This window comes from Plecotus auritus (genome assembly GCF_963455305.1).
Source record: "Plecotus auritus genome assembly, chromosome: 6".
NCBI classification, from domain to species: Eukaryota; Metazoa; Chordata; class Mammalia; order Chiroptera; family Vespertilionidae; genus Plecotus; species Plecotus auritus.
Window position 1 is genome coordinate 108,832,709 of NC_137773.1, and position 11,537 is coordinate 108,844,245.

General features: G+C 42.2%; 2 protein-coding genes across 20 annotated transcripts in view; one reads left to right on the forward strand and one right to left on the reverse strand.

Moving 5' to 3' along the window:
- The window catches only part of RUFY1 (RUN and FYVE domain containing 1), a 79,074-nt gene extending 70,930 nt beyond the window's left edge, over nucleotides 1-8,144 (forward strand). The window contains exon 18 of the mRNA XM_080676731.1: nucleotides 7,686-8,144. Coding sequence (XP_080532857.1) covers nucleotides 7,686-7,709 — 24 coding nt within the window. The 3' untranslated portion in view covers nucleotides 7,710-8,144. The remainder of the gene's footprint in view (nucleotides 1-7,685) is intronic.
- HNRNPH1 (heterogeneous nuclear ribonucleoprotein H1) lies at nucleotides 472-10,759 on the reverse strand. Of its 19 annotated transcripts, none has more exons than XM_080676736.1 (14): nucleotides 10,509-10,759; nucleotides 9,301-9,429; nucleotides 7,643-7,798; nucleotides 7,293-7,436; nucleotides 5,672-5,810; nucleotides 4,546-4,724; nucleotides 4,396-4,467; nucleotides 4,207-4,340; nucleotides 3,924-4,059; nucleotides 3,246-3,305; nucleotides 3,063-3,152; nucleotides 2,307-2,399; nucleotides 1,821-1,870; nucleotides 472-1,235 (listed from the first exon to the last, which is right to left on the reverse strand). In XM_080676736.1, the coding sequence occupies exons 2-13, from the start codon at nucleotides 9,395-9,397 to the stop codon at nucleotides 1,821-1,823; spliced, it is 1,350 nt and encodes a 449-aa protein (XP_080532862.1). In that variant the 5' UTR covers nucleotides 9,398-9,429; nucleotides 10,509-10,759; the 3' UTR covers nucleotides 472-1,235. The 19 variants fall into 19 exon arrangements, with proteins under 19 accessions (XP_080532862.1, XP_080532864.1, XP_080532860.1 ...); XM_080676738.1 differs by lacking the exon at nucleotides 10,509-10,759 and adding an exon at nucleotides 9,893-10,002 and having other exon boundaries at nucleotides 3,093-3,152; XM_080676734.1 differs by lacking the exon at nucleotides 10,509-10,759 and adding an exon at nucleotides 9,893-10,002.
- Nucleotides 10,760-11,537: the final 778 nt, after the last annotated feature.

The window sequence follows — 11,537 nt, forward strand, 5'->3', positions numbered from 1 at the left end:
TTTGCAGGTTCAGTCCCTGGACAGGGTACATACAAGAATCAACCAATGAACACAAAAATTAGTGGAACAAATCAGTCTTTTTCTCTCCCTCTAAAATCCATATAAAATAAACTAGAAAAGATGCCATCCAATAGTGAAGGACAGCTCCAGCCACCCTTTGCCTGTAGTGCTTCTTCTCAGCCATGCCTGAAGGCCTCTGTGGACATGCAGCATGCAGTGAGGACACTTCTGCCTGTTTTGTGCAAGTGCTTAGCAAGTCAAAGGCAGTACACAAACACACAGCCCATCCACAAGGGCCCCAAAGCCACGATTACCTTGTATTGGAGGGAAGTCTGAAGACATCTACACAACAGCCTCAACTGGTGAGCCTCTCTGTCACAGCCAGAAATATGGGCACTGTCACCTACGCCCAGGCAGGAATAGAGCACCAAGAAATAGTCCACATGACACTGAAGCACAGACAAGACAAAGTGCAGTTTTTAAAAGGAAAATTTATTTGACAAGTTTCACTTAGCGCAATACACCTAAAAGGAAATCACAATACAATGAAAGATTTAAATCAAGGCCTCGGAATTTCATACAAACACCAAGACCAAAATCCTAAAGTATTGGTATTGCGTCTCAAAATTTCCCCATTTAACTTAAAAAAAGCTTAAACTTACATGCCTTGGAAGTTATTAAATGAAACTAGAATTAACAAACATGCCAAATGTTTCACTTTTAATTGTAGACACAGCTCCTATATTGAGTTTTACAAAAAAAGCATGTTTTTCAACATGCTTCCACAAACAAGTGTTCGATGTGATGTGGTGTAAGAGCAACATTTAACATAATTCAACTTCTTTAACCTAAATATACTTACTGCTTAAGTACATCCTACAATAGAACTAACTTGAGAAAAGCTAAAAATTGTTTAACAGTTATAGTTTACTCAACTTAGTTGTTACATCCTAGATGAATATTTGTGTTCAAAAATAATGAACCTTTAAGTCTTTAATTCAATCCTGATTTCCACTTAGAGTAAGCATAAATCACAAGCTGGTATTGCAAAACTGTTACGTTTTGTTTTTTTCTTCTTTAAAATAACGTTGACCAAGAGTCAGTGATAAGGATCAATTACATTCCCCATCCACCACTCATACTAGACATGCTAGACATCCCTCCCATTCCGTTCACTCCCACAGATGCACGGCTTCCACTACTGTAGTAGCTGCTGTTCACTGCTCCTTGGCTGCCTGCAAAGAGATCAATTTGACAAGTCAGGAGAAGTACCACATTATCAGTCAAGTAAAATATCGCATTCCAGGAAAAAGTTTTAAAAGAATACTGAGTACAAATGGCTGCTGTCCAAGTGGCGAGAAGCATATTTGGGAAAAGGGACTCCCGACTCCAAACAAGTCTCATTAACCCCTTTTCTCTGCAGTACCAAAATCTTGCCAGACTCTCGTGCTACCATTTAAAAAGCAGGTGCTTCAGGATCAACATGGAAAATTAAGTTTAAAGGAAAACTAGTGTTTTTCAAAAATTGCAGAATTACTTCGTTTCTAAAACTAAACAAGGCATTTTTTAAAATTTTACCATAAACAACAATGTGTCCATCAAATGGCGTATATGAATAGGGAGCACAGGGGCAGTCTTGCTTTTCCTATTCATGGTGGGCAGGAGTGAGACAGTGGGACTAAAGGCAACTCACTGTGCCCAAAATGGCAGCCTCCATGGAGTTAAGTCAGAGCCATTGACTGCTACAGAAAAAGTATTAGCACAACATATCAGTATTTGCTATTGGGAATTTAAATTATATTTTTTGAGAAAATATTTACCTATGCAATGTTTGATTGAAAATCACTGGAGTTTTCCTGTAAAACTTGGTCTGCAAAAGGATTTTGTAGGGTAAGACTATAATACCAAAATCACCATTCTTTAGACCAATTGAAAAAAATAAAACCAATCCTAGGTTAACTGACTAGTAAATACGGTCCCTGAACCCACCCCCATTTTACTATTTTCAATTTTCCCTCCATCTAAAATGAATTTATACGCTAACCAAAAGACAGAAAAAGTGAACTATTTATTTAATACATGGAGGCAGATGTTTTCTGACTACATTATTCCAAGTTGCACACTTAATTTATAGAACACTCCCCCCTCCACCCCATAATTGGGTCTGTAAATTAAACTATTAAAAATTTTTAACAGGATCAAAAGCATAATAATAACCCAATTTCACCAAAAAAGGAGCCTGCATATTCCCCCAACTAAAGAAACCTACCTAAACTTACTGCAAGTATATTAAAAAACACACTTACCATATCCACTCATGCTGCTCTGGCCGCCATAGCCACCTCCGTAACCACCACTCAGCTGCTGGCTGGTTGGGCCACCATAACTGGACTGGTTTGCTGTTAAGTTAAGAGAACATTAGAACCTTGTTCCCTATGTAATGTGGTACCTGGTGGTACCGGGCTTGCAACTAAATCTATGATTTTGAGTCTTGATCTTACATTCCTGTAACCCTTTGCCTATTTCTATGAACAGACTACCTTTCTGTCATTTGAGCTAGTCAAACATTTATAAACCAACTAGCCAAAAGCATACACATCAGCAGGACTAAATCCACATGATTCCATAGAGGCATTTTGAGAAAACCTTTTGAAACTGTTTAACTGAAATTATTGGGGTTGGTCCCCATAACTTGATATGGTAAGGCTATGTCATTACACAGGTTATCACTGAACACCTAATTATGCCCAACAAATTATGTCCAAAAACCTAAGTTATTTTGATCCTGTGCTTTTTGCTAAGTCATTCACTTTAGATTTATACTATATAGACAATTCCACTTGTTTCTTTAATGCCCCCCACAAAATATTTAAAATTACTTATCTATTCTAAATAGTTTTGCATAATGCAAGGATTTAAGTCAGACCCAAAATTCAAATAAAAACTTTTTCCTTTGCCTAACTTAATATGCTAATAAACTCATGAAATATAAATTAACTTATATATAATTGACTTATACAGATATAAACGTTTTTGTTTTTAAAAAAACTAACGATATTTACACAAGCCCATGCCTCCCATCATTTGGCTACCATAAGCACCACCGCTTGCTCCTGCTGTAGAATTCAAGAAGAGTTCTACATATCTGTGTTCTGAAATGAGAGAAAAGGCATACAAGGTTAGCTTTAAAAAAAAGACACTAAAGCGATATTTACACAAACCCATGCCTCCTAGCATTTGGCTACCGTAAGCACCACCGCTTGCTCCTGCTGTAGAATTCAAGAAGAGTTCTACATATCTGTGTTCTGAAATGAGAAGAAAAAAAAATTGAAAATGTTTGTTGGTGAAAGAATACTAAAGTTCTTAAATAAGAAAGATTTGAACTTCAAATATATTTTGGTATAAAAAAATTCTAGCTGCTTCTCAGTTGATTTACTTTAATTATGCAGCTTTCCAAAACTAGCCTTTTATCTTAAATGTTCACCTAAATTGCCTTAAGTTTATTGGATATACTTCAAGTCAATGTTTGTACCACAAATCTTTTGTCACAATAATTTTTAAAACCCACAAAATTTTTTTAACACATTCCCAAGAGCTAACCTATCACAAGCAAACCAATTTCTTGTACATCCTTTCTATTCTATTCCTCTACAGTGGTCAGCAAACTCATTAGTTAACAAACCAAATATCAACAGTACAACAATTGAAGTTTCTTTTGAGAGCCAAATTTTTTAAACTTAAACTTCTTCTAACGCCACTTCAAAAGAGACTTGGCCAGGCCGTGGTATTTTGTGGAAGAGCCACACTCAAGGGGCCAAAGAGTCGCATGTGGCTCACGAGCCGCAGTTTGCCGACCACTGCTCTAGCATGTTAGTCACACAACCACTTGTAAAGACTCCCCAAGACAGTTAAATCACACTTACGCATATTTGCTTTGTCTTTCGACATAGCTGCCACAGCATCTTCATGAGTTGCAAACTCGACATCTGCTTCACCAGTTACTCTGCCATCAGGACCGATTTCAATATGTACTCTCACAGGGTTGAGCGGTGAAAAAAACTAAATACAAGGTATTTCAGAGAATCAAGTCAACTTTCTAATGTTACGAAAAATTTATAACATCCTGTTTCACGTAGGCAGAATTAAGACCCCAGGTTTTTACTGCTCTACTGAAATAGCCGACTTATGAATTCATCTTACACTTACATTATAAATGTCATTCTCCGTAGCTCTGTAAGGTAATCCCCGCATGTGTACACAGTGTCCAGTTGTGCTCTGGAAAGTAGAGCCACCATCCCCATATCTGTGGTCAGACATTCCTGAAAAACAGTAATTGAGGTCTAGATGGACAGAGTGTAAGTAGCCTTTGATTGAGAAATTCAATTCTTACCTTACCTCTTCCAAATCTATCTGACCCAAAACCATAGCCATCATTATAGCCATTATAATCATCATAGCCTCCATAACCTAAAAGACAAAAAGTACAATCACTCAAATGAAAACACACAAGAACCACACTCCTCACACCTGCATCTCCTCACATACCTCCACCATAAGCTCCACGCCTCATCCTTTCAAAGCCAGCTCCCCTGCCAATGCTGTTATACCCTCTGCCGGCCCCAGGTCTGTCATAGGGACCTGGCCGCTGCATGGCCATAAGCTTTCGTGGTGGGTCATAGTGAGTTCTGACTTCTGCTCGACTGCTCTTAAAAATTTCGATATACCTAAAGCATTGTTCATGAAGGGAATGGGGAGGGGAGAGGAAAAATTAGTTCATGTCATACAGGTATTTAGTTACACAAGAAAACAATGTAGTCATAGCCATGAAACTGACTAATATTTAAAGCCAGATTTCTTATACTTGCATCGGCAATGACCAGAAATTCACTCAATTGTAAGACTATTTCATGTAAACTTTACAGAAAACTCACTCCTCTAAAGCAGAGAAGCCCACCTTTAGGGGTGGAGAGGAGTACTATAAATAAATGTCTTAGGAGGGAAAAGATTCCACTCAACTTTCATTTCATGTCTTAAATCCTTTGGCAGTACGTATAGCAAGTGGGCTAGAAAGCCAGCCTCCACCAACAGTCTAGCCCACACTACACATTTTCTTTCGCCAATAAATACCCCAGCCTATGCTTTTAGTAGGAATCAGCATAGGTAAGCGCATGCTTCAATGAAAAATAGTCACAAGCGAAGAGAATAAAACCTTTTGTGACAATTTCTTGAAAGCTATGCTTATTAATACATATGCAGAATATTTATACAGCAAGAAAGTTTGTTGCATTTCAACTTTAAAAACAAGATCAGAAAGTATCACATTTTCTTATGGTAATATTAATTTACTATGTGGGTGTGTTACAGCTAAAGTCAGGTTTGCATTACATTTTTTTTAAAAGCCATAGTCTCTCAACTCAATTGATTGGGGTTAAATAGATATCTTACAAAATTATAAAGTAGACCAAATTAACTGAGAAGTTCTAATTTTAAAATCTAAAATTTAATCTGAATGCATTATGGGAATTTGGCATAGTGTAAAGTTTGAAAACTGTGGCCAAACATCAATTAATTGGGACTAGGAAATAGATTTATTATTCCTAAGCAGAGAGAATATGGATTTAATGTTTTACCATAAGAAAAGTGACAAATCCAACCAACCATCCATCCCCACCTGTGCCCTATTCTTTCCTTGTGTTTCTTTAGAGCCTTTTCAGCTATTTCCTGTGAAGCAAACTGCACGAAGGCCTCCCCCGTACTCCTCCCCTGGAAGTCCACCGGCAATGTTATCCCATTTGGCACGATTTCCAACCCTTCAACCCAAGGACAAATAACCCCAGTAGGGGGGCAATATTAACATCACAAGCCCAGAAATGATTCTTCTTATAGCTTTAAATAAACCAGAATTTTAACTTTAGGTGAACGGTATGCTTTCAACAAGTACTCTTTAAATATGCATTGCAGTAATATGAAGTTCCATTATGGCTAAGTATAACAATTCTTAACACACCCATGGCACAAAGAAAAAATTTGCTGAGCACAGGATGAATTAAGAATTCAACAAATTAAAAACACTCTTATCTATTCAATGTTGAAAATTACACAATAATTTAATAAAGTTTCAAACATTAAATACAACAGTTTTACTAAATTCAAGAAACACCTGTTACCTCATTTTTATAGTTCAACGTTTTACGTTAGTGGAACTTCAAGTTTAAAAAAATTACACATTTAAACATTTTTATATACAAATTGAAACATTGCTTAAGTATATCATTGACAAACATACAATCTAAACTTTCAGCAAACAAACTGATCTAGACAGAACAATCATGCACTTTTATGTTCTAACAGTAGTATGATTCACTTCTGGAAATTCCGTCTATGAAAAATCCTTTCCGTGGATACATTCCCAAGCTTACAAAAAGGGCTTAAAGCACTTTCCTAGAAGATATGAAATTATGTTCATATTTAACGTTGACAGTTGACAGCATTAAATTCTCACCAATTTAGATAAACAATAAAAACACACTTGATCTCAAAAATTCTGGCAAAATATTAGGACTTGACACATATCTAACAGTCAGGATTTTCATTTATACTACCCTAAATCATGAGAGGATTTCTTGTTCTTAATTCCAGTTTATGACATCATGAATATAAATAATATTTTAGATATAGGATCAAACATTCTACTAAACATGCAATTTTATCAGCTCTTCAGCATAAAAACATTCAAATACTTTAGACCCAGAACAACTTTAAAACATTCTCTGTATTTCAGATACTAAGACTATACATTCAATTATTCTTTGACTTTTAGTAAATTTAGAATTTCCTGGCTGAACCAGTTTTTCTGCATAAAGAGAATTAGACCGTTAAGAGATATTTCTGGTCCCAAGACCCAACGTGTCTTACAATATATACACCTGCCATAAATTACAACCACCTAACTCATACTAATCTAATGTTTAGGGATCTTACCTTTAACTTGAAGTACTTTGCTGAACAGCATTGTGAGGAAAGTAGTTAAAGCTGTTGAGGACAATCCTCAAAGATCTACTCTGAACTACAATACTAAATATAGGCAAGTTAGCATTTTCAAAATACAAAATTTCCACCATTAAGATGGGTCTAAATTATATGAAGGTCTCCAGGAAGAAAACATTAATTCATCTGCATATAACTCACAACCTGTTTAAGTATCTAAGTTGCTCAACTTTAAGATCTATTAAAAATCATGTTGCCAGGAGCTAGCCAAAACTCACTGCTCAGCAACAAACACGACTACATACCTGAGAAGAACTGAACAATTTCTTCCTTGCTACATCCAAAGGGGAGTCCTCTAAGCCGTACAAAGCCATCATTGGCCGTGTCAGGACTATTTGGACCAGTATGCTTCAACACCCAATCCATTTCAACGTTGTTTGACTTGAATACTGAAAGAGGTGCTTAGAATTAGTCAATTTTGGAAAGTTACAGAACGAAGTTCAGACTTCCTAGGTCTTTAGATAATCTAGGAAGAGCTGCCACAAACCCTTAGGTGACCATTTCCATGCGGTCAAATACCTAAAATTCAGGAGGGATAAAATAGATCTCTCTGTTTAATGTTTATTTACTGTTACGAGGGCAACATAAATCAAACCTTCAACATATCTGTGTCCCATAGTTTCTCTGTCTTTTTTCAGGGCCAATTTGACTTCATCTTCTGATTCAAGTTCAACAAAAGCCTCGCCACTCGGTCTGCCTTCTCTGGTGTAGATGAAACGTATACCTTGAGCCCCATTTTGAATTTTGCAGTCTGGAAAGAAAACAACCGTTAATACAGAATTTAAAATTTAAAATCACCTCTGGGTGATACTGATGAAATGCCTATCATGCCCCCCAACAAAGTAGATCACATGCAAAGCCTAAAATGACCAAGATACTGCCAAATCCTAGAGTCTCTTCGAGGTAATTAGTTATCCCCTCCAGATCAGACTTTATTCTCAATCCATCAATAAAAGCCAATATTCAGTTTCTTAACAAAAATCTCCCAGTACTTACTACCCAAGTGTCTCCATTAACATCATTTGTAACTTCTCAGTAAGTTAATTCTGAACCTTATTATTTAAATGCATTTCCTGAATATATTTGTTTCAACTTTTGCTCTGGACCTTTGATCATTTTACCTTACTAGCAGTGACATTATAATCCAAATTGCAGGGCCAATACTCACCTGAAAGGGGATCAATGTTACAAAGCTAAAATGCTCCAAGTTGAACAGCTGAAGCCAAAACCAGTCTTGCCCACTGCAAGGTGGCTTCCAGTGTACTTGGTTCTTGTATTACAGGTCGCTTTCCGTTACCAACACTAAATTCAGATAGTTAGTCAATACTACAAGTGTCCTTCCAAAACCTGTAGAATTCTTCCAAATCAATTTGTATCAGTCTACTCTTACACTAATGGGAACAAGGATATTTTTGCAGAAATTATACAGGAAACCTACATTACTTGGGGAAAAATTAGTAGGCAACTGAACTTGCCTGGGCTTCAGTGTCCTCAACTGTAAAATGAGCCAGATCAAGAACTAAAACAAGAACTTAATTACCAAATCTTGATTAGGAAAACTGTCGTTAATTAAAAAGTGACAGTTAACTCTAGGAACCAAAATGCCTCCTTTCCAAGGACATGCCAACATTGTAAAGTTGTTATACTTTAACGTTTTCAAAATATTACTATTTGCCCAGCCACTGGGCAATTTTCTTAGGGTTGAAGGGGGAAATCCAGTTTATCCTTTCGAAGGCATCACAGAAAGGCTAGTGCTTAAAGATAAAGGGGGAAAAAATCCCGCCCTGGCCCGTGTGCTCAGTGGTTAGAACGACGCCCACACACGGAAGGTTCATTCCCAGGTTGCAGGTTCCATCCACAGCGAAGTTAGGGCGCGTGCAGGAGGCAATCAATAGATGTCTTTCTCTCATCGATGTTTCTCTCCCTCCCTCCCTCCCTCCCATCCACTCTCCAAATATTAATGGAAGAAGTACCCTTGGGTGAGGATTACCAAAACCAAGGGAAAAAAATCCGCCAGAGAAGCCGCCGTCTTCCAACAAGGCCCAGAAGGCGGGAGGGCGGGGCTTTCGCTGTTTGCATTGCGTAACAGCGGACGCCGGTGCGCAAGCAGCCCTGCGGGAAAGGCTGCGCCGGCGCCCGCGCCCCGCCAGGGGGCGCCCCTAGCCGGGCCTGGCCCTCTCCGGCCCTCCCCGGCCGGCCGCCCGCCCGCCCCGCAGCCCTGACTGCGAGCTCCCGCCTCCGCTTCAAACTCACCAGAAAAAAAACGCTGCACTTCGTCCGCCGAGCAAGACCAGGGCAAGCCTCGGACCTTCACCACGAATCCCTCTCCGCCTTCGGTACCCAACATCATCGTCTCTTAGTGGATCCTGGCGTCGAAGCAGACTGCAGAGAGGAGATGAGGGTCAGACCTGGAAATTGTTCAAATTAAACTGCCCTCCCCCGCGAGGCAGCCCGCGGGACCACGGCGCCTCAATAGAACCAAGTCCGTGCACAAGTCCCAACCCCGGCGACTCCAACACCAAACACCCTCTTAAAAGCCAGTGGGCGGGCCGCCCAAGGCGCCCTGGGCTCTAGTTATCCGAGGACCAAGCTGCAGGGGGCCAGGCCTGGCGCCAGCGTGGAGGCAAGGAAATGGCGGCCGCGCTTCCGCTCCGCCTCCTCCGACATATCACACAATAGAGTCGGCGCGGCCTGCAGGCCCTAGCGGCTCTGGCGGCAGCCCGTACCTTGAGAAGGTTCCCCCCAGCCCGCCCCAGCCTCTACAGAGACCTGGGGCAAGCAATCCTCACAAAATCGGCATCCTCAGGGGTCATTGGGCGGCTCACATCGAGCTACAAACACTTACCTGATCACACGACTTCTGCGTGGCTGAGCGAAATGGCCAGCGGGCGCCTGCGCAACCTAAATAAGTCCCTTTGAACAAGCTCTGCGCACGCGCAGCCAGGCACTGCCCGCCCCCTGCGTCACACTGCGCTCCGACGCAGGCGCACTGTCAAGAGTCGGCCCACTCGGACCAGCGGGTTGTTACGCCCTAGCGTTTGTGGCTCAGCCCCGCCCACCTACACAAAGCCTACGGGCTTTTTTGCGCCTGCGTATTGTCGCGATTATTGTACAAGCTTAAACGAGTTATTATTCAGTTTCCTGCGCATGCGTCTTCCTTCAAACCGTTCTCGCCTTACCCGCCTGAAGGGGGGAGGGGAATGGCGGCAGTCTGTTCCCTATGGGGATCGTCTGGCAGCCCCCGGCCCTGCGTTGGGCTTAGGTGGCCGTCTTCCTATTCCTGCCTCCAGCCTATTAATCGCGCTGATGGCCGACCCGAAATGACACCCTCCTTCTCCCCAGAGCCGCCCGTGACCACCACCGCCTCTCGGGGGCAGCGTAGCTGCGCACCCTCCTAGCCCGAGGCCACCCCCGCGGCGCCGGGAGCTGGTCCCAGAAAATGTGCCGCCCCTTTCCCTTACCTGCCGCCGGCGGGCCTGGAGCCCCCGCCCGCGCGGGGTCCCCGTGCCTGTACCTCAGGCCCGTACCCCACTTTTGTCCTAACGAACTCCTACCCTGCGACCCCCTCTGCCCCGCCCTAGGGTCGGCGGGCCCTGAACGTGCCGCGGGCCGCTCCCACGAGGTGTGGCCGGATGCTGCGCCACGCGAGCGCGGGCTGAGCCCCAGGTGCGCGCCAGGCTGTTTCCCGAGTGGAATCCTGCCTAAAGCCCCCGACGGCGTAGATAAGGTTACGTCCGTTTGCCGGTTGGAGGTCCTGAGTTCTGCGGGACCCTAGGTCACCCTGTGTGCGCCTTGGCACGATGATGATCGTGACTTCCAGCAGCACCGCTAGTTGCGGATGAAGCCCGCAGATGAAGTCCCAGGCCTCCCCTTGTCTGATCCCGGGAGCCTCACCCCCACCTCGGGCTTGGTCGATACAGGCAATAAACGACCACAAGGCTGTGTTGGACACTGCACAAGGTTACCACGGTTAGGAAAGGAAAGATGCTGGCGAAGCATGTTCCCACCCATGCCATGGTCTGGAGTTTTGACAGGTTTGAGCAAACTGGAGAGGAATAAATGAGAGGGTAATCCAAGATAGGATCCTAGGGATTGGCAGGACCTGATCCTGAAAGGCCATTTAACTCCAAGCGCAGGGGGAAGGCATTGGCAGGTCTTCAGCAGGCAGCAATAGGAGCTGTTTGTAAGGAAAAGTGTGAGGAAGGCACAGATGGAACAGGCAGGGCGAATGGTGCTGCCTGCCCTCAAGCGCTAAGGGATTAGAGGAAATGAAAGGCATTTTTGCTGAAGTCACCAAGATGTGGGACTCCCAAGTGTTCCAGAAAGCAGGTCTGTGTCTGGGTGATTCAAAAGCAAGGAGAACACTTTTTGTTCTTAGGTACTCCCCCCAGAACATCACAAAAACACATTCTGGTCCTATTAAATGACCAAGAACACTGGTTTCTGATTAGATGAGGGGAAAATCCTGATCCCCTTGGTAGTAGTACATT